Source organism: Chiloscyllium plagiosum, unplaced genomic scaffold, assembly GCF_037043375.1.
Source record: "Chiloscyllium plagiosum isolate Xiang-an unplaced genomic scaffold, Cpla_swu_hap1 HiC_scaffold_6, whole genome shotgun sequence".
In the NCBI taxonomy this organism is placed as follows: domain Eukaryota; kingdom Metazoa; phylum Chordata; class Chondrichthyes; order Orectolobiformes; family Hemiscylliidae; genus Chiloscyllium; species Chiloscyllium plagiosum.
In genome coordinates, this window is record NW_028270144.1 from 126,320,695 (window position 1) to 126,347,851 (window position 27,157).

At 42.8% G+C, this 27,157-nt stretch overlaps 2 protein-coding genes across 4 annotated transcripts in view; one reads left to right on the forward strand and one right to left on the reverse strand.

Moving 5' to 3' along the window:
- The window catches only part of rsf1a (remodeling and spacing factor 1a), a 110,749-nt gene extending 100,191 nt beyond the window's left edge, over window positions 1-10,558 (reverse strand). The window contains exon 1 of one of the 2 annotated variants that reach the window (XM_043692490.2): window positions 10,293-10,558. In XM_043692490.2, coding sequence (XP_043548425.2) covers window positions 10,293-10,422 — 130 coding nt within the window. In that variant the 5' untranslated portion in view covers window positions 10,423-10,558. The remainder of the gene's footprint in view (window positions 1-10,292) is intronic. The other variant, XM_043692489.2, reaches the window with a different exon arrangement.
- A 10-nt stretch (window positions 10,559-10,568) lies between these two features.
- The window catches only part of aamdc (adipogenesis associated, Mth938 domain containing), a 49,504-nt gene continuing 32,915 nt past the window's right edge, over window positions 10,569-27,157 (forward strand). For both annotated transcript variants that reach the window (XR_015757499.1, XM_043692492.2), the window contains exon 1: window positions 10,569-10,696. The gene's annotated coding sequence lies outside the window, so the exon portion shown is untranslated. The remainder of the gene's footprint in view (window positions 10,697-27,157) is intronic.

Consider the following 27,157-nt stretch of genomic DNA (forward strand, 5'->3'; position numbering starts at 1 on the left):
GTGTGGGTGGTGTCTTGAACGTATGTGGGGAGTTCCTGGACTAGGGGGGATAGGACAGTGTCGAGGTAGGTAGAGATGAGTTCAGTGGGGCAGGAGCATGCTGAGACAATGGGTCAGCCAGGGTGGTCAGGCTTGTGGATCTTGGGAAGGAGGTAGAACCAGGCAGTGCGGGTTCCTAGACTATGTGGTTGGAAGCTGTGGGTGGGAGATCTCCTGAGGTGATGAGGTTCTGTATGGTCTGGGAGATGATGGTTTGGCGATGGGGGGTGGGGTCAAGGTCGAGGGGGCAGTAGGAAGAGGTGTCCTTGAGTTGACATTTGCCTTCCCACGTGGTTAAAGATGCCCTCCAACGCATCTCGTCTACATCCCACACCTCCGCCCTCAGTTCCCACCCCTCCAACCGTAACAAGGACAGAACGCCCCTGGTGCTCACCTCCCACCCTACCAACCTTCACATAAACCAAATCATCCGCCGACATTTCCGCTACCTCCAAACAGACCCCACCACCAGGGATATATTTCCCTCCCCACCCCTTTCCGCCTTCCGCAAAGACCGTTCCCTCTGTGACTACCTGGTCAGGTCCACGCCCCCCTACAACCCACCCTCCCATCCTGGCACTTTCCCCTGCCACCGCAGGAACTGTAAAACCTGCGCCCACACCTCCTCCCTCACCTCTATCCAAGGCCCTAAAGGAGCCTTCCACATCCAAAGTTTTACTTGCACATCCACTAATATCATTTATTGTACCCGTTGCTCCCGATGCGGTCTCCTCTACATTGGGGAGACTGGGCGCCTCCTAGCAGAGCGCTTTAGGGAACATCTCCGGGACTCCCGCACCAATCAACCACACTGCCCCGTGGCCCAACATTTCAACTCCCCCTCCCACTCTGCCGAGGACATGGAGGTCCTGGGCCTCCTTCACCGCTGCTCCCTCACCACCAGACGCCTGGAGGAAGAACGCCTCATCTTCCGCCTCGGAACACTTCAACCCCAGGGCATCAATGTGGACTTCAACAGTTTCCTCACTTCCCCTACCCCCACCTCACCCTAGTTCTAAACTTCCAGCTCAGCACTGTCCCCATGACTTGTCCGGACTTGTCCTACCTGCCTATCCCCTTTTCCACCTATCCACTCCACCCTCTCCTCCCTGACCTATCACCTTCATCCCCTCCCCCACTCACCCATTGTACTCTATGCTACTTTCTCCCCACCCCCACTCTCCTCTAGCTTATCTCTCCACACTTCAGGCTCACTCCCTTTATTCCTGATGAAGGGCTTTTGCCCGAAACGTCGATTTCGAAGCTCCTTGGATGCTGCCTGAACTACTGTGCTCTTCCAGCACCACTAATCCAGAATCTCGTTTCCAGCATCTGCAGTCATTGTTTTTACCTCGTTAATTCAGATAAGTGCGAGGTGCTGCATTTTGGGAAAGCAAATCTTAGCAGGACTTTTACACTTAATAGTAAGGTCCTAGGGAGTGTTGCTGAACAAAGAGACCTTGGAGTGCAGGTTCATAGCTCCTTGAAAGTGGAGTTGCAGGTAGATAGGATAGTGAAGACGACGTTTGGTATGCTTTCCTTTATTGGTCAGACTATGGAATACAAGAGTTGGGAGGTCATGTCGCAGCGGTACAGGACATTGGAATATTGTGTGCAATTCTGGTCTCCTTCCTATTGGAAAGATGTCGTGAAACTTTAAAGGGTTCAGAAAAGATTTACAGGGATGTTGCCAGGGTTGGAGAATTTGAGCTATACGGAGAGGCTGAACAGGCTGGGGCTGTTTTTCCTGGAACGTCGGAGGCTGAGGGGTGACCTTATAGAGGTTTACAAAATTATGAGGGACATATAGGGTAAATAGGCAAAGTCTTTTCCCTGGTGTCAGGGAGTCCAGAACTAGAGGGCATAGGTTTAGGGTGAGAGGGGAAAGATATAAAAGAGACCTAAGGGGTAACTTTTTCACGCAGAGGGTGGTACGGGTATGGAATGAGCTGCCAGAGGAAGTGGTGGAGGCTGGTACAATTGCAACATTTAAGAGGCATTTGGATGGGTACATGGATAGGAAGGGTTTGAAGGGATATGGGCCGGGTGCTAGCAGGTGGGACTAGATTGGGTTGGAATATCTGGTCGGCCTGGACGAGTTGGATTCAAGGGTTTGTTTCCGTGCTGTACATCTCCATGACTCTATTGCATAATTGTAATGGCTCCTCTTAGGACACCTTCAACTTTCAAAAAAAAAAAAAGACCCAATCGATTCATCCATTCCTGATGGATTTATCCATTTGCATGCGCTCTGCCTGAAGGTAGATCTTTGGCTCAAAAGTCTGCCGATGCTTCATCTTGTACAGTTTTCTTGGCAGTATGTCAGTGGTGGTTTATAATCTCACAATTCTGATGTCTCTATTTTAGTCTCCAGTATTCCCACATCCTTCTTATAATATGGAAAGCAGTATTGTAAATTATATTCCAAATACTTTGCTTTAAATGGTTATCTTTAAGAACAGGTTCTGCTCCTCGGATGCTGCCTGAACTGCTGTGCTTTTCCAGCACCACTCTACTCCAGAATGGCAGCACTTTAACAACTTCATGCAATGTGTTACAGTTTAACAACTTCGCACAGCCAGTGAGAATGTAGGGTTTCTATCTAGATAACTGGTTTGGTTCAGGAGTCCCCTCTGGCATGGCAGTCTCTGCTCCATTTGTTGCAGGTGAAGGAATTGGGCCAAGAAACTGCAGGATTCACTGCCCAAGTTCTTTTATGGCTTCTTTCCAATCAGATGAGCTTTCTATTGTTCTTCACCCTCTTCAAAGTCTGCTCTTACCAGTCATAATCCAGTTTATATCCTACTTACTAAGTTGAATCAAACCTCCATCATCCAGTGGAGGTTTTTTGCCTCATGTTGCAAATACGTTTCTAGGATCCTGTTTTGAGATTCACATGGAGGTAAAATGTATTGTTAGGAGTGCACAGCTCAAAACATAGAAATATTATTTGATGTCTAGACTTGCTTTTGGGAAATAAGAAACTGGGAAAGCTGATTAGCAAATCATATTCTGCATTTTTCTTATGAGTCAGGTATCAGAAATTAACAACTTATTCTTCATACGCAAACAATTCATCACAGCATTGAATCCAGCACCTTGATAATACAATACACCTCCTTATGGATCCCAAATAGACAGAATTTCCAGATTGGAAATATAATATATGTACACTACAATGTAAACAAAACAATTTCTAATTACGAAGGCACTCCAAGTCTTCAGTGTTCAGATACAGAATTTAAAAACGCAGTGTAGTTGGTTGATGCATTTTTGCAACAGATGAAAGACCACATAAACATGTCTAGGTGAAATTTGACCTGAAGGAATTTCTCACATCTTCAAACAACAGCCTTCATATAAACAAGGACTCAAGAGTGACATAGCTCAAAGTTATTTTCTAACAGAATGACATTAATCACTGCCTTCAGGAGAGAAAAGGGGGGAGGGGAGCTTTGGGTTTTTTTTGCCCTGAAATGTAAAACACTCACTTCAAACTATGGAACATTTGCACATTTTCCAAATTCCCGCTCACTTTGTACTGCACACCATCAGGCAATTCATCAGATCTATAGCCTAATGTTTTATTTGACTCAAGATAACAAAGAATTTCAGTGGGCCAATGAAATAGTGACCATTCGCTGTCAACTCAGGAGAGGTAAAGAAAAGATAGAGATCTCCAAACATTGGAGCAATCCTTGAACATTGAAAGCTTTGTGTCCCTTTGTAGTTTGAGAATGTCAAGGAATAAGTAAAATCAACGTTTGCCTGTAATAGAGCTAATCAGTGAAGAACCACAACAAGATAGCTGTAATCTTTTATAATCAACTCCTGTTCATCTGAGCTAGGGGTGTAGGAATTCTTCCAGTGAGTTAAAATTGTTATATTTAAGTACAGCTTCGCCAAGAACTAAATCAGCATGTATGAGAACGACCTGTACACAATCAAAAAAAGCAAAGCAGTCACCTCACAATCATGCTTCATTACATTACACTGCATCTCCTTTTCCATGTACACATTGTCCTAACATTTAACATTGGATTAATTAGGTGGTAACTATGACAGAAAATTTACTTGAAATAAATTGGGATTTGCTATCGATATTAAAGAGGAACAGGTTACTGGAGTGAACGTGTGCAAGCTTATGAATCCTCATTGTATTATCCCAAGCAACATTTAAAATTGTAATATTTATGCCCCTTAAAACTTCTTCCTTTATCAAGTATTTTTAACTTATTTCTATCCCTTCACTTCATCAATCCTGGTGCCAGTATTAATGCACGATTAGCTAAAAAAGCCCTTAAACTATTGCTTTAAAGCATATCTTATTAATTTTGTGGCATAATTAAACATAGAACTGTGGATGCTGGAGATCTGAAACAAAAACAGAAATTACGAGTGAAACTCCAGCAGGTCTGGCAGCACCTGTGGGGAGAAAGCAGAGTTAACACAGAGTCCGGTGATGAAGGTCATTCCAAATTTCAGTTTTACTTTAGTGCTACATTTTTTAAAACCACTTCTACAGCAGAGCCATGTTGTCTCTCAGTCCAGCAGAGCCATGATTTAAAAATTCTCATCCAGGTGTTTAAATCTGACCATGACCTTACCCTTTCCTATTTATAACATTCTCATATGTTGCACTTCAAGAGAACTTCTGCATTCCTCCAATTCTGGTTTCTTGCATCTTCAACATCTTTCATACAACCATTATGATAGTTTGTCTTTACCAGCAAAGCTTCAAAAGAGCTGGAATTACCTTCTGAAACTTTTCTATGCTCTGCCTCCACCTTCATAACCACTATGCCTAGATCTACAGAAGTTGTTTGAGAACATGCCACAAAGACTATTGTGGAAAATAAAAAGTAGGGGGGTAACATAATGGCATGGATAGAAGACTGGTTAGGTAACAGGAAACAAAAATCAAGCATAAGCCGTTCTTTTGTGGTTAACAGGACATAACAAATGGTGCGCCACAAAGATCAGCGCTGCTGCCTCAACCTTTTATAATTTACATCAATATGTTGGATTCATTGTTTTAAAATTAATTCATAGGACGTAGGTTTCATTGGCTGGGCATAAATCAATGAATGAACCCAAGTCCATGGTGCAGATACATCCGTAATGCTGTTGGGCAGAGTGTTCCCAGAGTATGACCCAATGACAGTGAAGGATCAGCAATATGTTTGAAGTCAGGATGGGGATTGGCTTGAAGACAAACTTGCAGGGCATTTCTGGGTATTTATTGCCCTCATCTTTCTAGATAGCAGTGGGCACAGGTTCAGAAGGTGCTGTTTAGCAAGCCTCAGCAAATTTCTGCAGTGGATCTTGTAGTTGGCACACATGACTGCTGCTAGTTTGTCCATGGTAAAGGGAGTGAATGTTTGTGAACATGGTGATGTGAGCAGGACAAGAGTGCAAATTTATTCCTACATAGTATACATATGACAGAGCTCAACATCAGTTTTTTTTTGCAAATGCGCCAATGGTAATGTTGTGTTGTAATTGCACGATGCAGATCAGAACTGATTCCCATACTGTCCTGGTAGACTGCACTCAGCTGCAGTAACAGTGCAGGCCATTACAAATGCAAGTTCTGTTTACCATTCAGTGGCCACTGCAAGGAGAAAGATCTACATTGTGGTGTCATGTGAGTAGATGATTAAACGGTGTCATCTGCCCTTCTTGATTCCTCTGAACCTTGCACCAACATGATACAGGAGTTGAAGATTGAATGGGAAGTGGAGGCAGGGAAAAGGAGGTGCAAAGGAAATTCAGCATCATGTCTTTTGCACATACAGGAGTAGCCAATTAAGCCTCTTATGCCTGCTCTACCATTGTATTAAAACATACTGATCAGTACTTCTATATATCTGGAGCGAAGTGAGAAAGGATGCATTCACACACCAACTGAAACAATAGATATTTTAAAAAATATAACTAGTTACTCAGATGACTACATAATTGTCATGTTTGGAAAGAGTATTAAGAAAACAAATCGCCTCCTGTGATACAGCTCAGATCAGTTTGAAGCTAGTCACAGAATGGCTTCAGCATTTCTTCATTCACATAAAAGCTGTGTGCTACAGCATCTGCAAAGTGTCTTGGTCACACTTTTTCTGCATAATTGAGTGAGTTCATTGAAAAATATCTTAGATGCAACTAAAGAATTAATGAAATTGAGATAATAATGAAGGTTTAGAATTTCAGAAACAATAAGGCAAGGATGATGACTTGCAGATAAACATTCTATAATAAACAGACTGCACAAACATGAAAAAAAATTACGATTCTATGCAAACTTTTCTTCCTGGAGAAAGTGAGGACTGCAGATGCTGGAGATCAGAGCTGAAAATGTGTTGCTGGAAAAGCGCAGCAGGTCAGGCAGCATCCAAGGAACAGGAGAATCGACGTTTCGGGCATAAGCCCTTCTTCCTGCCTTCTTATAAATACTGGGGATGCTTCATTATGATGTTATGTATTTCTCAATGTTCTCTAACATCACAATCATTCTGGCATTTTGGTAACGATAGAAACTCTTGTTTTTAATTTCCTTCCACGATCACATCATCATGTCCCTAATTACACAGCTTCCCAAATGGATATCCATATCCTGCTTCAAAGTCATTGTTTAAATTTTGAATCAATGGCCTGGAATCAATTAATTTTACTTTATTACAAGATGATAAGAAACAAGAACATTTGGCCCCTCAAGTCTGCTCTACCATTCAATAGGACTGTGATTATTCAGCATTCCTCACGTCCATTTTCCCCATAATCCTAGATTCCCCTACTGATCAAGAATCTACCTATTCTCAGCCTTAAATATACGCAAGGACTGACTCATAGCCGTCAGTCACAAAGTTCTCCAAAGACAACTCTCAGAGATGAAATTCCTCAAATCAGTCTTGGTGCTCTAATTCTGAGACTATGCTTTCTGCCCCTTCAGCACATCATCATCTTAGCATTCACCACATCAAGACCCCTAAGAATGTTACATGTTTCAATGACATCACCTTACATTCTTCTAAATTCCAATGAGTAGCATCCAACTTGTTTAACCTTTGCTTTTAAGACAAACTTTCCATACTAGGGATTAACCTCGTGAACATTCTTTGAACTGGATACAGTCCTGGAAGTAAAGGAACTTTTCCTGCAATTGTGTTTTTTTTAAATAAAGGCAAGTTTGCATTTACGAAGCATTTTTACAACCACAGCATCTTTTAAAGTCTGTTGCAGTCAATGAAGTACTTTTATAATGTATTCATTGCTGTAATGCATTAAACTGATTTAACCTGTATTCCACAATTACATATTTTGCTAGAGAAACATTGCACTGTTATTTACCCTGTCAACTCCTTTCGTTAACTAAAATATCTCAATTAAACCAATACACATGCTCGTCTCAAAAGTCTTAACCATGAGGAGGCCATTCAGCCCATGCCAATCTTCTGTTGAGCAATCCAAGTAGCCCTGAACTCCCACTCCACCCATTAACCCTTCAAGCCTGAGTTAAGATTTTCAAAAGGAAATTGGATCACTATTTGTCAAGTGAAAGTGTGCAGGGCAAAAAGGAAGGGCAGTGGTTCTAGATAAACTGTTCCTTCGGAGAACCAATGCAGAAATTACAATAGGGAATGACAACCAAGTTTTCCCAGTCTTTCCTCATTTCGATCCTTCATGTCTAGGAGTATGAAGAAGTTGTCACTCGACTTTCTTTGTGCACAACATATATTTCTTGCAATGAACTGTCAAATATTCTAATTCAAAAAGTCAAGAAAAATTAATGGTCTGAAAATGCTGCAAATATATTTGTATCTTAAAAAGACTTCAGAAAGGAAGGGTTATGGATGCTAACTTGTTTACTGTTTCTTTTGTTTTCTGTTCTTATTAAGTGAGGTTTGATCATCGATTTAGACAATTGCCGTGGCATTCCCCTGCTTCCATATTCTAAACCCGATGAACTCTTTTGCCCCATTGTATCTCTGATCATGTTTTGTTTGGATCTATAAGATAGATTTTTCTAGCATGCAACCAGATGCCTAAATCTTCCTGTTCAGCTGTGTCTTATATCATCATGTTTCCCAACTTGTAATATATTTCCACCTACTAATCTTATATCTGATATATGTTTTGTGAAGTAAAGTGTCACATGTAAGTGTCAGAAGTTTCTGGAACCTCAAACAAGCTGTCATCTTCCGACATGATCTGAGTCAGTGATCGACAATCTATTCATCGGAGAACAACCTTGTGCACAGCCCAATCCTGTCCTCATACATATTTTCCAGCAAACAGATACTGGACTTCTAACAAGAACACTGTCAGTTTTCTTCCCCTTCCTAGCCTCATGCAGCAGCCAACATCAGGGGCCAAAGGGCTGTTCTGTGCTGTACTTTTCTATGTTCTAAGATCATGCTAACTCATGACAGACCATGTGAATTTAAGATCTAGATTCACCAACCTGACTTACAAAGAACCAGACCATGCAGTTCAACAAGAAATATTCACTGAGCAATAACCATTATGAGCACAAGCATCTGCCACTTCAGGCACATTACCTAATATACTCAGCTAAAAGTTCATGTGAAATTGCCAGCATACAACCACAGCACAGTCACTGTCATTTCCAAAAGCAAAAAAAAGGTATGAACAGTTTGCAACTGTCACAAAGAACAAAACTCTGTAGATGCCAGAAATCAGAAATATCAGAACATGGCAGCATCTACAGGGAGGTCGATATTTCGGGCAAAAGCCCTTCATCAGGATGAAGGGCTGATGAAGGGCTTTTGCCCGAAACATCGATTTTCCTGCTCCTTGGATGCTGTCTGACCTGCTGTGCTTTTCCAGCACTACTCTAATCGAGATTGATTTCAAGCATCTGCAGTACCCACTTCTGCCTAGCATCTACAGGGAGAGGAAGAAAGTTAACAATCCAGTTTAATAATTATTCAACAGTGCTGCATTTCTAAATGGACTGAAAATTAGTCAATCGCAAAATTTCAAGTGCCTTTTAATACCCTGAATCCTGTTTATAAGAGAAAATTCGACAAATACGCATCAAATCAGTCAGCATTTGTACTCAAATAATCTATGCTTCCAATAAAGTCTTTATCAGAATAAAGTTATTTGGTATTGACTGCCTTGAATTGATTAGTAGGAAGTGAGGACAGATGAAGGGCTTTTGCCCAAAAAGTCAATTCTCCAGCTCCTCAGATGCTGTCTGACCTGCTGTGCTTTCCCAGCACCACACACACTGCCTTGAATCAATGGAAGGTGACCAACCAAAAACATTAACGTTGTTTTTCTCTCCAAAAGGTGTTACCCAACCTGCTGAGAACATCTAGAAGTAAAAATAGAAATTGTTGGAAAAGCTCAGCAAGTCTAGCAGCAGCTGTGGAGAGAAATCAGAGTTAACGTTCATGTCAAGTGATTTTCCTCAGTACATCCAGCATGTTCTGTTTTTGTTAATGGAGCAAAACTGGGTATTTCAAAACTTAAACAAGAACATCTGGTCTATTATAAGAAACAATTATTTAAATACATGGAATTAAATCGTTTCCCTACAATAATGCAGTTATATTTCAATGCACCTTTTACACCAACCTCAAACTCTCATTTGATTTAGCTGAGCTTCAAGTGAGAAAGTGAAAAATCAAAAACTTGCAAACACACAAAACCACCTTAAAATTCCAAATGAGATGCTCGTGTTTCATATTTGAAACAGAATTATGAAAATTTATACAAAAGGAGCAAAAACACTAATGTGGAATCCTTTTTAAAAAAACGAAAAAACGACAAAAGAAACAAGGATATTTGGAAGAGAATTTAGAAAATAGAAAGGGAAGGGGGAAAACAGGGATTAAAAACGAGGGGGCGATTGAGGATGAAAATGGCTTAAAAGTAAGAGATGGAAAAAGTAAAGGTGAGAAATATTTTCATTCTTTTCTTACTTTTAACAGGAAGTCTCAAGTGATGCAGGCGCATGCGTGGTATTAAAAGGCGCTTGATATTTTGGCAATTGATTGTTGATTTTTGTGTCATTCGAAAAATTGTTGGAGATTATTTGGTTCGTTGGCCATGTACGAGTCAAAAGAGGAGAGAGGATTGGGCTAGTTTTGATTCTAAACCCATGCGTGGTTACCACACATAATAGACATGGGGGATGCTAGATGATCCCGTCTCTGCTTTATTAACAGCATTTCATCTCAAACATCAGCTTATTCGGTCTTCTCTTAGGTAATTTATTTCGGCCTTACCAGATTTTTTGTTTTCCAGCGCTTCTTCCAGCTCGGGGAAGGTGAATTCGGGCAGTTCCAACGAGGCGCCATAGCGCTCTAGGAAAGAACAGACAACGGCGAAATTGGGCTTAGAGGCGACCGCCGCCATCTTAGTGTCGGAGGACTCCGCGCAGTCCTCCGCTATCCCGACGAGCAACGCTAGCTTCCTCTCCGCACCCCTGCTTCCCAACACGCCCGAGCCGGCTAGAAGTAAACATAGATTGGGGGCGTTTGGAGGAACAGGCAAGTCAGGAAGAATCTTCCAACGTCCCGTCCTGCACCGCGCTCAAAGAGCCAGGCACGAGCAAAGGATTCGACGGGAGGGAGCAAGAGCGGCCGTTGCCCTAGTAACCGTTGGTTAGCAACTGGCCCAGGGAATTGAGGTAATGGTGAAAGTTAGTCGAAAAGTTCATTAAATGCTTATTCTCTTTCTTTCACGAAGGAGGGGAATGAAACCCACAGAAGATATTAGCTGCTTTATTTTAATTTTTTTTAATATAAGTGGTGGGAAAAGAGGATTGTAATTAGTAAATTTGTTTGAGCTGTAGGCCGACGATTGAATTTTTTGCTGTTTCTTTTATTCATTCATGGGATGTGGGAGTCACTGCACAGGCATTAATTGTCCATCCCTAATTGCAGAGTCAACCACATGGCAATGGCTCTGGACTCACAAGTAGGCCAGACTGGATTAGTTAGAGTAAAAAAAACTGCAGACGCTGGAATCCAAAGTAGACAGGCAGGAGGCTGGACGAACATGCCAAGCCAGGCAGCAACAGGAGGTGGAGAAGTCAATATTTCGGGTGTAACCCTTCTTCAGATCTGGGCTGGTTGGCAGATTTCCTTCCCTAAAGGCCATTAGTGAGCTAGATTTGTTTTCTCTCAGCAACTGCTTCATGTTTGTTGTTGGAACCTTAATATTTTTAAATTGCATTCAAGTTGAACCCAGGTACCCAGAATATCACCTAGGTCATAAGACATAGGAGCAGAAATTAGACCATTCAGCCCATTGAGTCTGCTCTGCCAGTCAATCATGGTTAGAGACAAAAGAACCTGCAGATACTGGAATCCAAAGTAGACAGGCAGGAGGCTGGAAGAACACAGCAAGCTAAGCAGTACCAGGAGGTGGAGAAGTTGATGTTTTGGGTGTAATCCTTCTTAAGGACTGCCAAAATGTTGACTTCTCTACTACCTGATGCTGCCTGGCTTGCTGTGTTCTTCCAGCTTCCTGCCTGTCTATCTGCAGTCCTCACTTTCTCCTTAACTATAAACATGCCAACCATAAACCTTTAAGTGTTGGGCCAGTTTTGTTACAGATGTATGTAACTTTAGTTGGGCCACATGTGGAATATTGCGTGTAGTTCTGATGACTGCACTACCAGAAGGACTTGGATGCTTTGGAGAAGGTGCAGAGAAGGTTTACCAGGATGTTGCCTGGTCTGAAGAGTTTTAGTTCGGAGGAGAAGTTGAATAAACTCAGATTGTTTTCATTGAAAAGACGGAGGCTAAGGGTCAACCTGATAGAGGTCAACAAAATTATGAGAGGCATTAGCAAGTTTTGAGAAGATTTGTAGCTCAGATTGAGGTTCTAGATGTAAATTTGCTGACTCAGCTGGAAGGTCCATTTTCAGATGTTTCGTAACCATACCAGGTAACATCTACAGTGAGCATGGCGTAGAAAGGTCAACTACAAGAGAGCACAGGTTCAAGGTGAGAGGGAAAGTTTAGGGGAGAAGTTTGGGGAATGTTTTTCACAGAGAAAGTGGTGAGTGCCTGGAACACACTGCCAGTGGACATGGTGGAAGCAGGCACATTAGTAATGTTTAAGGCATGTCTTGATAGACATATGAATGGGAGACAGAGGGATAGAAACTGAGTATGGGCAATACGTAGCAGGTCTAAATCAAGATTAGGAATCGGCACATGCTTGGTGGGCTGAAGGGTCTGTTCCTGTACTGTATTGTATTCTATCGTATTGTATTTGCCTGCATTTGGTCCATATCCCTCTAAATTTTTGCTATTCATGCACCTGTCCAAATGTCTTTTAAATATTGTAATTGCACCCACCTCTACCACTTTCTGTGGCAATTCATTCCATACATGCACCATTCGCTGTGTCAAAAAGTTGACTCTCTAGTCCTTTTTAAATTTTTCCCTTCTCACCTTAAGTCTGTATCCTCTAGTTTTAGACTTCTCTACCCTGGGGAAAAGACCTTATCTATACCCCACAAGCCTGATTTGCCATTCACCGCGATCACAGTCAATCTGTGGTCCAATTCTATAAATCACTCTTTAGCCCATATCCCCTCAGACCTCTTTTTAACAAAAATAAATTATCTGTCTCAAACTGATCTATATAGCACCTTTTTGGGATCTGAGGATGTATGCGCAAGAAGTTTTAAAATGCACTCAAGTGTTGTAATGTAGGGAACATAGCAGCCAATTTGTGCACACCAAGCTCCCACAAATGTGAGCATTGATTTGGCACTACCCTCTTGACCTGTTCCATCTTCTTTCCCACCTGTCCGCTCCACCGTCCCCACCAACCTATCACCATCAGCCCGCCCCTCCCACCTGCATCCACCTATCACCTTCCCAGCTACCTTCCCCGCCCTGCCAAAGCCCCATCCCCCACCCTCATATTTATCTCACAGCAAGGCCCCCTCCCCCATTCCTGATGAAGGGCTTATGCCTGCAACATCGACTCTTCTGTTCCTCAGATGCTGCCTGACCTGCTGTGATTATCCAGTTTTTGACTCTCCAACATCTGCAGACCTCACTTTCTCCCAGTCACTGGAAAAGATCAGACATCTCAGTGTCCAAGTGGAGCAAAATGAAAATTGATGGTAGGAGAAAGGAACAGTAATTGTGAGGAAGGGAAAGAGACGTTTCTGGACGAGGCTTTGTTCGGAGGCTCACTGAAGATGTTACCCTAGTATGGTGACGAAACGTCTGAAAATCAACCATCCACCTCAATGAGCAAACGTACATCTAGAACCTCAACCTGAGCTACAAATCTTCTCAAAACTCGCTAACACCTATGGGCGTAATACGACAAAACTGGCCCAAAAATGGGAAACGAATGCCAGAGAAGTTTCTGTTAGAACCAAAACTAAATAGTTGCCAAAGCACAAGACAAATATTGCAACTTAAGTTAAAGTATTTAATTTGTTTGATATTGAACTCTATTTACAACCTTAAATGTTAAAACCAGTCCATCATAAGGCTAATTTAGAGCTGGGTGAAAAAAAGGCACATCTATTTATGTTGGCTTTATGGTGTCTGGTTTGCATTTTAAACCAGAAGAATTTCCAGATGGCTTACTTTAAACTGTTTGGAAACAATCTTATTTTTAACACAGTTTCTGTTATTTGTGTAAATAAATGTACCTGTTTCTTCCACTTGCTGATTTTCATATCTCTTGCCTGAGGTTCTGCCTAAATAGGGAATGAATAACCCCTAGGCAGCTTGTTACACTTCAAGATCTTGTAGACATGGCTAAGTATTCATAACTAGAGAAGCACGTGCCATTATGTAGTGCATTGCAGAATGGGGACTGTCATTGTCTGGCAAGCCCTAATTCTGTTCCCTTCAGCAGGCAAATTTCTAGAATGGCTACTAAATGACCAGGCAAAAAGCAACTGTCGCAACATCAGGACATCCCAAATTGTTTAATAGACTTGAACTACTCCAGAAGTGTAATGTAGTAAACATGGCAACCAATTTGCACATACTAAGCTCCACCAAAAAAGTACAAATGACTAAATTGTCCGCTGTAGTTCCAGGCCGAGCCTGATTAATGAACATCCAACTTCTGAACACTCATACTTATGAATACAATCCCACATAGGGCTGTATTAAAATTAATTTTTAAGATCTGACACATGTGTGTCCTCCTACTTAAGAACAGCTATTTTATGTTGTACTGCATTGTGTTCCAACTTGTTGGAGGGCACGGTGGCTCAGTAGATAGCATTGCTGCCTCACAGTTCCAGGGATCAGTGTTCGATTTCAGCCTGGGACAGTTGTCGATGTGGAGTTTGCACATAGACATTCTCCCCGCGTCTGCGTGGGTTCCTCCGGGTGCTCCAGTTTCCTCTCTCAGTCCAAAGATGTGCAAGTTAAGTGGATTGGCTATTGGAAATTGCCCATAAACTGACTTGGGCTAGTTTAATCTTTTAATCTTTTGCCAATAGCAACTTCTAAATTCTTCACCTCCTCTGTCTTTTACCCGATGGAAGTGCTGTCAACATTAACTGTGCTGATGCGCTAACCTTATGGGGCTAGCACCCCAGACGAAGATCAATTCTATGGTGTTCAGACCTCTGCTTCAAGGATGTTTGCAAATATGATGGAAAGTATTCAGGCGTCCATTTTTGCACCTGGGGAACACTAGTCAGTGATGAAGGAAACAACATTGTCCCCTGTAGATCAGAATGTGTCTGTCATGAACAATGTCTGGGTTCCATATTCTTGCCATCCTCTGTGTAAAGAAAACTTTTCCTCACATTTCTAAGCCCCTATACATGAGGTCACAAGTAAAGATTTCATAAATTAAACAAGCTAAATTCATAAATTCAGTAACTTATGCATCAATGCTGAACTAATAATCTTAAATAGTAGCCACATTTTGTCAGTATGCAATTGGTTCATTTATACCTTAAATAATAACACTGCTTGCGAAGGTGGTAGAGGCACAAATCTTCAACATCTAAGAAATACTTAGATGCAGGTTGTGATGCCATAGCAGACAGGCGATGGGCAAAGTGCTGGAAAATAGGATTAGAATAGTCATAGAGATGTACAGCACAGAAGCAGACACTTCAGTCCAACTCGTCTATGCCAACCAGCTATCCTAAATTAGTCTAGTCCCATTTGCCAGCACTTAGAGTCATATCGATGTACAGCACGGAAACAGACCCTTCGGTCCAATCTCTCCATGCCAACCAGATATCTCAACCCAATCTAGTCCCACCTGCCAGCTGCCGGCCCATATCCTTCCAAACCCTTCCTATTCATATACCCATCCAAGTGCCTCTTAAATGTTGCAATTGAACCAGCCTCCACCACATCCTCTCGCAGCTCATTCCATACACGTACCACCCTCTGCGTGAAAAAGTTGTCCCTTAGGTCTCTTTTATATCTTTCCCCTCTTACCCTAAACCTATGCCCTCTAGTTCTGGACTCCCCCACCCCAGGGAATAGTCTATTTGTCTATATATCCAATCCATGCCCCTCATAATTTTGTAAACCTCTATAAGGTTGCCCCTCAGCTCCGACACTCCAAGGAAAACAGCCCCAGCCTGTTCAGCCTCTCCCTATAGCTCAAATCTTCCAACCCTGGCAACATCCTTGTAAATCTTTTCTGAACCCTTTCAAGTTTCACAACATCTTTCCGATAGGAAGGAGACCAGAATTGCACGCAATATTCCAACTGTGGCCTAACCAATGTCCTGTACAGCCGCAACATGACCTCCTCTACTCAATACTCTGACCAATAAAGGAAAGCATACCAAACGCTGCCTTCACTATCCTATCTACCTGTGACTCCACTTTCAAGGAGGTATGAACTTGCACTCCAAGGTCTCTTTGTTCAGCAACACTCCCTAGGACCTTACCATTAAGTGTATAAGTCTGCTAAGATTTGCTTTCCCAAAATGCAGCACCTCGCATTTATCTGAATTAAACTCCACCTGCCACTTCTTGGCCCATCTGGTCCAGATCCTGTTGTAATCTGAGGTAACCTTCTTCGCTGTCCACTACACCTCCAATTTTGGTGACATCTGCAAACTTACTAACTTGTACCTCTTTTGCTCGCATCCAAATCATTTATGCAAATGACAAAAAGTAGAGGACCTAGCACCGATCCTTGTGGCACTCCACTGGTCACAGGCCTCCAGTCTGAAAAAACAACCCTCCACCACCACCCTCTGTCTTCTACCTTTGAATCAGTTCTGTATCCAAATGGCTAGTTCTCCCTGTATCCCATGAGATCTAACCTTGCTAATCAGTCTCCCATGGGGAGCCTTGTCGAACGCCTTACTGAAGTCCATATAGATCACATCTACTGCTCTGCCCTCATCAATCGTCTTTGTTACTTCTTCAAAAAACTCAATCAAGTTTGTGAGGCATAATTTCCCACGGACAAAGCCATGTTGACTATCCCTAATCAGTCCTTGCCTTTTTCCAAATACATGTACATCCTGTCCCTCAGCAAGAGGCCCAGCAATCACTTCTGTAGCTTCCCACAGAGTTCTAGGGTACACCTGATCAGGTCCTGGGGGTTTATTCACCTTCATGCATTTCAAGACATCCAGCACTTCCTCCTCTGTAATCTGGACATTTTGCAAGATGTCACCATCTATTTCCCTACAGTCTATATCTTCCATATCCTTTTCCACAGTAAATACTAATGCAAAATATTCATTTAGTATCTCCCCCATTTTCTGTGGCTCCACACAAAGGCCACCTTGCTAATCTTTGAGGGGTCCTATTCTCTCCCTAGTTACCCTTTTGTCCTTGGCCGATATCCCTCTCTGCCCTCCTTATTTGTATTCCCATCCAGATGCCTTTTAAATGTTGTAATTGTATCAGCCTCCACCACTCCCTCTGGCAGCTCATTCCATACATGTACCACTCTCTGTGTGAAAAAGTTGGGCACTAATGCCCTTCGAGGAAGGAACTCTGCCGTCCTTACCTGGTCTGGCCTACACATGGTTGCAGACCCACAGCTGCTCTGGTTGACTCTTAGATGCCCTCTGAAATTAAATTCTTGAGGCAAATAGGGACAGTTAACAAATGCTGGGGTCTGAGCAGTGGTGATCATATTAAGCAAAAGAATGAAAGAGATCACTCTGTCCCAATAGAAAAAGTACATTGCCCCAGTGTGGGGGCATGTTCCCCTGATCCCAGGAGGTAGGGAAGTTCAATGCTTGTTTTTAACTGGCACAGGCTTGATAGGCTGAAGGGCCTTTTACTGGGCTGTAACAATAGTATGACTATCATGACTGGGCAACAGGTAACAACACTGAAAACAACAGCCCAAATGTCACCTTTTTACCACTTTAAATACTGCACTTGTGACAGATTCTGCCTCTCACACATTGGCCCTTTCAGTCAACACCAAATGTGTGCCATGTGAAGCTGTCCCCATCTTCAATGAACTTGATTATTTTATCGTATGCAGATGGAAGGATGCCAGCTATATTTGTTTCATTTTGCTTTCTCTTCTGAATACAAGAAGTAAAAAGAATACTTTGAATCAGTGATGCTAGCATAAACCTAGCCCAGTTAGTTCTCTCCAATCTCCTCCACATTGCTTCAAGGTTAGCTGTGTTAGCATCTGATACCAGGCTGATTGTTTGACTCTGCTTCAGGCATTTAGGAAGACACTGATAAATGTGGGTCTTCTCTGATGACTGAGCTCAAAATCATATTCTGTGCAGTGGTGGGTGTGAGAGACAAATAGATAGTAAGTTTAAAAGAGACTATTAAGTTTGTTCATAATGTTAAATGTGTCTTAGTATGTTTATTGGGTCTGTTAGCACTTTACAGTACTGTTGTGACCTTCTGCCCTTTCAAATAGTGTATGGACTAGTCTGTAACTTTCACAATGCAGTTCTGAACTAGGTCGGTGTTAGTTTTTTAAGGATATTATTGTTGAGTTCAGCAGAATTTTACCAAGGATATTTGAAAAACTCACCCAGTTAAATAATAAGCAGGACTTGTATTTAGATTGCCCCTCTAGCCTTGTCAAGATCTATCAAAGCATTTCCCAGGCAATGAAGTACTCTTGAAATTTGATCATTACTGTATGTGGTGAAAGGGTTAAAATTATGTCCCAATACATGTGTGAATCTAACCGGAATAGAGGTGTTGCTTAGTCCCGTGTGAATCTTATTACACACCTCCCCGTGTGAATCTTCTTATCTGTATGTAACCAGAATGGAATGTGTTTTTTAGCCTTGCTCTGCTGTTCACATGAATGTTTATATCTGGAAAAGAGTATATCAGCTGGAAAAGTCTCCAGTTCGGTGAGTCTGCTCCGGGGTTACGTTTAACCGCCGAGCGTGGGTTGTTGGCAACCGCTCTACGAGAACTGACGGCTCCCAGTTCCGGTAACATGTAGAGTGAGTATAAGCCAGACCCGGGAGTCTGCTCCGGGGTTACGGTTAACCGCCGAGCGTGGGTTGTTGGCAACCGCTCTACGAGAACTGACGGCTCCCAGTTCCGGTAACATGTAGAGTGAGTATAAGCCAGACCCGTTGTAAGTATGAGACCTGGTTGTGGCGACGCTGCGGGGAATAAAATGCTCATATTCTAGCAGACTCGCCTCTTGGTCGTTTGTTCTGTGTCAGACTACTCTCCTACGAACCTGACCTTGAGAATTTTTTAAAACACTGTAATGTAGAAAATAAGATAACCAGTTTTCACACAGCAAGCTTCCTTAACAGCCTTGAGAACATATTTTTTAAAAAAAACTAATGTTGGTGGGTTAAATATTCAACAGGACATCATGGAAGAAGCCCCTGTTTTCTTGACTAATGTCACACAACAGAGAAAAAAAACAGGATGTCAGTTTCAACAGCACATCTGAAAAGCAGCATTTTTGGCAGTAGCACTTCCTCACTGTCAGCCTGGACTTTGTGATCAGGTCTCTGCAGTTGGTCTCAAACACGCAAACTTCTGATTTGAGAGAAAAGTGATACACGTTGAGCTACAGCTAACTTTGCAATCCCCCCTTATTGTATTGATTGTATATGATCTCCATATTTAAGGATGGATTTAATTATATTGGAAGCAGTACAGCATTGGTTCACTAGTTTGGTGCCTGGGATTATGTTTTGAAAGGCTGAATAAATTGGGCCAATATTCTTTGGACTTTAGACAAATGAGAGCCCACCTCATGGAAACATTGTAACACAGTTTAAAATTAAGGGGTCTCCAACATAAGACAGAAGTGAGGAGAAGATTTTTCTGAGAGTTCTTGAAACTCTTCTCCAGATAGCAACTGAAGCAAGGTCATTGAACATTTTCAAGGCAGTGGTAGGTGAATTTCTGATTAATACTTTTTATCTGGTCTGTTCAGGAGGGTTTCCTTACTCAGTATGAAGACATACTGACGAATGGAGAGGCCATTTTGGATTTGGCTTGGCAACGAGCCATGACAGGTGTCGTCAGATCTCTCAGTGGGAGAGCACTTTGGTGACAGTGATCACAACTGCCTCACATTTAGCATAGCCTTGGAGAGTGAAAGGAGCAGTTACCGAGGGAAGATATTTAATTGGGGAAAAGGAAATTATGATGCTATCAGACAGGAATTGGGAAGTACAGACTGGGAGCAATTGTTCCACAGAAAGGGCACAGCAGACATATGGAGACTATTTAAGGAGCAGTTGTTGCGAGTGATGCACAAATTTGTTCCTCTGAGACAGGTAAGAAGGGGTAAGATTAAGGAACCTTGGATGATGACAACAGAGGAACTTCTCGTCAAAAGGAAGAAGGCAGCTTACGTAAGGTGGAGGAAGCAAAGATCTAGCACAGCTTTAGAGGATTACAGGCTTGCTAGAAAGGAGCTCAGAAATTGACTGGGAGAGCCAGGAGGGGGCACAAAAAAGACTTGGCAGGAAGGATTAGGCAGAACCCAAATGCATTTTACTCGTACGTGAGGAATAAAAGAATGATCAGGGAGAACGTTGGGCCGATTAGGGATAGTGGAGGGAACTTGTGCGTGGAGTCTTAGCAGATAGGGGAAGCCCTAAATGAGTTTTTGCTTCGGTTTTCACCAAGAAAAGGAAACTTGTGAATGAAAACTTTGAGGAGCTGGGATACAGTCTTGACCAGATCAAGATTGATGAAGATGATGTGCTAGAAATTTTGGAAAATATTAAGATTGATGTGAGAAACAAAACTCACATATTAATAAATTTCAGTCCGAGTCAAATTCTGAAGCAGCAAATTTTATTGATACGTACTTGTAAGAACGGGTGCCTAACAAGTAAGCACCCCGATCTGAGGGTTACATTCTGATTTATGCCGTTCAGCTTCATCTCTCGGTCCTCCCCTTTCACCCCCATTGGTTACTTTTGCTATAGCGCGTAGCCTATCACAAGCTCTAGCCTCACTCCACCTTTGTCTAGCTTCTCTCCGCCTCTGTTTAATTCTCCCATTACTCTAAGCCTGTCACCCCTTACTCTTATTTATCTCATTCCTTATATGTGACTATCCTGGCATAGTTTGCTGTCTTCGTGCGATCATCCTGCCAAACTAAATTCCATCCGTTGGCCACATCCCTCCTGAGACTGGCACACTATTCTCCTGTTACTGGTACATCCCGCTACACGGTCACTCTGCCCTATTAGTCATAGATAATTCTACCTGTTTTCGCTTCTTTTATTTTCCTATGCCAGATACATCCTGCTACACAGTTGCTCTGCCCTATTAGTCATAGATTATTCTACCTGTTTTCGCTTCTCACTGTTTAGTATTTGCATGCGCAGCCTAATTTTATAATATAAGCTTTTGCAGAAGCAACACCTCTTCCCTTATTCTGCGCAATACCTTATACCCTATACCTTACAATCCCCCCCTTTTCTTCTTGGCTACTAAGTGTTGTCTTCTGCATTTGTCTCATACGTTGCCTTCCAGTTCGCTCGCATCATCCCTGAGACATCATTTATAGTGGCTAATTCCTTAAGGCCATCCATCCCCTCATTGTTCAAGAGGTTAAGTCCCTCTGCCTGATTACCTTTTAGAGGCATTTTTTTTGCCAAGGCCGTCTCAATTACCCGCTGGGTTAACCCCCGTACACAAGGTATGATACAACAGCCAATTGCTGTCAGCACCCCTGCTACCACTATCAGGGAGGTGAGGATGGAGACTATCACGCCTTTCCACTTCCCAAACCATGATTCCAGCCATCCTGTGAGTGATGTGTCCACTCCTGAATTCTCAGCTAGTTCTTCCGCCAAGGTGGTCAATCTTCGCAAGGCACGAGAGATTGACCCATCAGGTGCTGTATTATTTGGAATAAAGGTACAACAGCTACCTCCTAACATCACACATACACCCCATTTTTCGGCTAGGATCATATCTAAGGCTAGTCTGTTTTCCCAGGCCATTCTGCTGGTTGCATCAAGTTGCTCAGAAATACCCTTGACCGCATCTCTAGTATAATTGATGAATCTTTGCTGGTTGTAAAAAATATAGTTTATCCAATCCACATTCTTGTTGACCGTTACCCACCAAAATAGGGCCGATTCAAAACCTGCTGCAATCTGGTTGCAGGCCTTGAACTCATCGGGGACCCCTCTAGGAACTCCTTAAGAATCGAGATAAATCTTATCATCAAAGGAAGTATCTAATAACGACCTTTTACTCCTCCCACTCTTTGTTACTACCACCTTCTCCTTCTCAAGTGCCGAGGTGAATGGGATTGCCAATTGCACATACCCTAACTCCTGACTGGAGAGGGATATGTCGCAATATTCTGCCTCCATAGTACCACCAGAGATTCACCCGGGGAACATTGAGTGCTGAGTAGTTCCCTCCTTTGTCCGTTTCGGTGTCATTCTAAGTTTCTATACATAACCTCAGCTCCCCCAAGTTTCTAGACCGATTTGTACCCTGTCGGCTTATACACGATGTGTGATTCCCGACCGTGGTCAAAAATGAGGGGGGAGCTTTCAAATCTGTCTTCTGCAAGGGAGGGAACATTAGAGATAGGGATGTACAATTCCTATCATTCCATGCAGTCTTATCCTGATACAGGGCTATCATACATTCCATGCCCTTCCTGTTTTGGTTCCACCCGAGCGGAAAGGGGACTATGTGGGCAACCGGTCCACCAGAGGCACATGCATAGCGATTGCTTTTATTCAGAGTTTTAACAGTGTACTTTACCCATTCAACTCAGGCATTTGCGTCCCCGTATCCAGTTTCTACTTCAATGGTCTACTTCAAGTCCTTGACTTCTATAATTTTTACCACCTTTGGGTCATTGGGAGGGGCAAAAGGATCTATCTTATTATCAAGTTTTTTGGCTCGTTTTCTGTTTCCTACGGCTATTCAGAAACAGCAGCCCGAAAAACACTTCCCAGTGGCAGCCATTACTATCTCTAAATCGTTACTAAGGAGTCGAGACCCGTTTTTACGGGGAAAGGAGTCTTCAGAGAGGTATTTCTAATGGTGAGATATATCGGGTGGCACTTTTTGTCAGGACAGTCTAGGGCTGGGCGAAAGGGGATTCTATGGATAGTGATGCCAGGTGGCAAACCATACCTTGTGTCCAGTAGGGTCTTAAGAAGGATTTCGGAGGAAATATACTCCCTCTGATACTTTACATCTGTGCATTCTACTAGACTGCAAGCATCGACCTCTATTACTTGTGGATATTCAGACTCAGGAACCGTTAATAACAAATATGGAAATGACAGCATCGTTTGACAAAATCCCAATACTAAGAAAGCTAATATGGTAACCGTAAGCGTCCCCAGCATCCTATGTATTGAAGGACCGAGAGATTTAACATGCAATACAATATATAGATATCAAAAAGAAACTATTCCGCGTCCACATAAAAATCAGTTACTTAAAGTCTTTTGAGTCTGAGTTTCAGTGGTTCTTCTGTTGATTCGGCTGTCCAGACTTCTTTCTTAAGTGGGGATTCCACCGTCCTTTAATCCTGGTGTAGTGAGTCCAGCCTTTCTCCGCTTTGCATATCGCCGCAGTAGTCAAAAGAGCCTGGTACGGTCCCTCCCAATCCGGTTGCAATTTAGTTTCTGTCCATGACTTAATGAGGACCCAATCTCCTGGCCGGATGGGATGAATGGCGAATTCAAGGGGTGGAGTCTGTGCCAGTAATCCTCGTTTCCTTGGTTCATGCACGGAGTTGCCTGGCTCCCTGTGCCTACTTACAACCTTTCGCCTGGTTCAGACAGACTCTCATCGGATCTCAATCAGTCAACCAGAAGGGGAAACCCACTGCCGAGGAACACGGGACTGTTCTAAAAAGAACGGGACGCGTCTTCCCAGCCATTGATGGTGCCCACCCTGCTGGTGATGGTGGATATCCCGGACACGAGCCCCAAATTGTGAGAAACAAAACTCACATATTTATAAATTTCAGTCTGAGTCAAATTCTGAAGCAGTGAGTTTTATTGATACGTACTTGCAAGAACGGGTGCCGAACAAGTAAGCACCCCGATCTGAGGGTTACATTCTGATTTATACTGTTCAGCTGCATCTCTCGGTCCTCCCCTTTCACCCCATTGGTTACTTTTGCTGTAGTGTGTAGCCTATCACAAGCTCTAGCTTCACTCCACCTTTGTCTAGCTTCTCTCCGCCTCTGTTTACTTCTCCCATTACTCTAAGCCTGTCGCCCCTTACTCTTATTTATCCCATTCCTTATATGTGACTATCCTGGCATAGTTTGCTGTCTTCGTGGATCATCCTGCCAAACTAAATTCCATCCGTTGGCCACATCCCTCCTGAGACTGGCACACTATTCTCCTGTTACTGGTACATCCCGCTAAACGGTCACTTTGCCCTATTAGTCATAGATAATTCTACCTGTTTTCGCTTCTTTTGTTTTCCTATGCCAGATACATCCTGCTACACGGTCGCTCTGCCCTATTAGTCATAGATTATTCTACCTGTTTTCGCTTCTCACTGTTTAGTATTTGCATGCGCAGCCTAATATTATAATGTAAGCTTTTGCAGAAGCAACATTATTCTGCACAATCTTAACCCTATACCTTACAATTGATAAGTCCCCAGGGCCAGACCAGATTTATCCTAAGCTGCTCCGGGAAGTGAGAAAGGAGGTTGCTAAGCCGCTGACGAGGATATTAGCCTCCTCATTCTCTATGGGAGTCGTACCGGAGGATTGGAGGGAGGCGAATATTGTTCCTCTTTTCAAGAAGGGTAATAGGGAAATCCCTGGCAATTACAGACCAGTCAGTCTTACGTCTGTGGTCAGCAAAGTTTTGGAAAGAATTCTGAGGGATAGTATTTATGACTATTTGACAAAGCATAGTGTGATTAAGGGCAGTCAGCATGGCTTTGTGAGGGGCAGGTCATGCCTCACAAATCTTATTGAGTTCTTTGAGAAGGTGTCAAGACAGCTCGATGAAGGTTGAGCAGTGGATCTGTATATGGACTTCAGCAAGGCGTTTGATAAGGTTCCCCATGGTAGGCTCATTCATAAAGTCAGGAAGTATGGGATACAGGGAGATTTGGCTATCTGAATTCAGAATTGGCTGGCTGACAGAAGGCAGAGAGTGGTTGTAGATGGAAAGTATTCTGTTTGGAGGACAGTGTTGAGTGGGGTCCCGCAGGGCTCTGTTCTTGGGCCTCTACTCTTTGTAGTTTTTATAAATGACTTGGATGAGGATGTTGAGAAGTGGATTAGTAAATTTGCAGATGACACAAAGGTTGGAGGTGTCCTCGATAGTATAGAGGGCTATAGACAGGATGCAGACCTGGGCTGAGAAATGGCAGATGGAGTTCAACTTGGATAAATGCGAAGTGATGCATTTTGGAAGGTTGAACTGGAATGCTGAATATAGGATTAAAGACAGGGTTCTTGGCAGTGTGGAGGAATTGAAGAATCTGGGTGTGCAAGTACATAGATCCCTCAAAGTTGCCACCCAAGTGGCAACTTTGTTAAGAAAGCATATGGTGTTTTGGCTTTCATTAACGGAGATCAAGTTTAAGAGCCGTGAGATTTTGCTACAGCTCTACAAGTCCCTGGTGAGACCACACTTGGAATATTGTGTCCAGTTCTGGTCGCCCTACTATAAGAAAGATACAGAGACTTTGGAAAGAGTGCAAAGAAGGTTTACCATGATGCTGCTTGGACTGGAGGGCTTGCCTTATGAAGAAGGTTGAATAAGCTCAGACTTTTCTCTCTGGAGAGGAGGAGGAAGAGAGGAGTCCTGATCAAGGTATACAAGATAATGAATGGAATAGATAGGGTGGAATAGATTGAACAGCCACGCTCAGACAACAACTCACCAGAACGAAGGACCCGATACCCAACATGAGCAAAACTAATGTAGTGTACAAAATACCATGCAAGGACTGCACAAAACACTATATAGGACAAACAGGAAGACAGCTAACAATCCGCATACATGAACATCAACTAGCCACGAAACGACATGACCAGCTATCCTTAGTAGCCACACACGCAGACAACAAGCAACATAAATTTGACTGGGACAACACTACTATCATAGGGCAAGCCAGACAGAGAACAGCCAGGGAATTCCTAGAGGCATGGCATTCATCCACAAACTCCATCAATAAACACATCGACCTGGACCCAATATACCAACCACTACAGCGGACAGCTGAAACTGACAACCGGAAGCGGCAGGGACAGACCACTATAAACACCGGAGGAAACATCAAAGAAGCGCTTCGCAGGAGGCTCCCAAGCACTGATGATGTCGCCTAGCCAGGGGACGAAACGTTTGCAACAAAAACTTCCAGCTCGGCAAACAGAACCACAGCAACGAGCACCCGAGCTACAAATCTTTGCACAAACTTTGAATAGATTGACTTTTCCCCAGGGCAGGATTACTGATACGAGGAGTCATAGTTTGAAGATATTAGGAGGAAGGTATAAAGAAGACGTCAGAGGTAAGTTCTCTACGCAGAGAGTTGTGAATGCATGGCATGCGTTGCCAGCTGTGGTGGTAGAAGCAGAGTCATTGGGGACATTTAAGTGACTGTTGGACATGTGCATAGATAGCAGTGATTTGAGGGGTGCGTAGGTTAAGTTACTATATTTTACATTAGGATTAAACCTCGGCACAACATCGTGGGCCATAGGGCCTGTTCTGTGCTATACCTTTCTATGTTCTGTGATAGGAGTTGAAGACACACTCAGATCAGTCATAATCTTACTGAATGGTTGACATGTAAGATTTTGAGGTAGTACAGAGAGATTAATTCTGTTGGTTAGGAAATCTAAAATGAGGGAACAGTCTCTGGATTGGGAGCAAGCAAGAAAGTGGGGTTGAAGCCCAGTCATCCATGATTGTATTGACTGTTGTGCTCCTGGTTCTATTCCTTATGTTCTTTTTGACTCCAGCTGGAAACTTGTGTCAGTGCAAAGGTTGAGTGAGCTTTGCATTGGACTTGACTTGTCCTCACTGTCATGTTAGAATGGAGCAACTTAGGAGATCCAGCATCTGCAGTCCTCACTTTCTCCTCCTCCAGCATCTGCAGTTCTCACTTTCTCCTTCTCCAGCATCTTCAGTCCTCACTTTCTCCTTCTCCAGCATCTGCAGTTCTCACTTTCTCCTTCTCCAGCATCTTCAGTCCTCACTTTCTCCTTCTCCAGCATCTGCAGTCCTCACTTTCTCCTTCTCCAGCATCTGCAGTCCTCACTTTCTCCTCCTCCAGCATCTGCAGTCCTCACTTTCTCCTTTTAAGCTCTGATCTCCAGCATCTGCATTCCTCACTTTTTCCTGCACTTTTCCAGCAACACATTTTTAAGCTCTGATCTCCAGCATCTGAAGTCCTCACTTTCTCCTAGCAACTTAGGAGATGCACTGGAACACTTTTGGCTGTTTTAGATCGATGCACCAGTATTGTAGGAAAGGAAGGGAAAACAAACAAACAAATCCAGAATTTCTAACTTATTTAAATTCCTTTCTGATGTAATAGCATTATAAACTCGATAAGTTAGAGGTCTTGGAAAACTGAAATTGAAGTTTCTCTTTAATTCAGTATTCTGTATTCCAATTATAGCCACCTGACAGAGACATATTTGAAACCCAGTCACAACGGAGTTTGATTTCATAATCTTAAAAATAGAAAGATCATTCCAGAGCTGG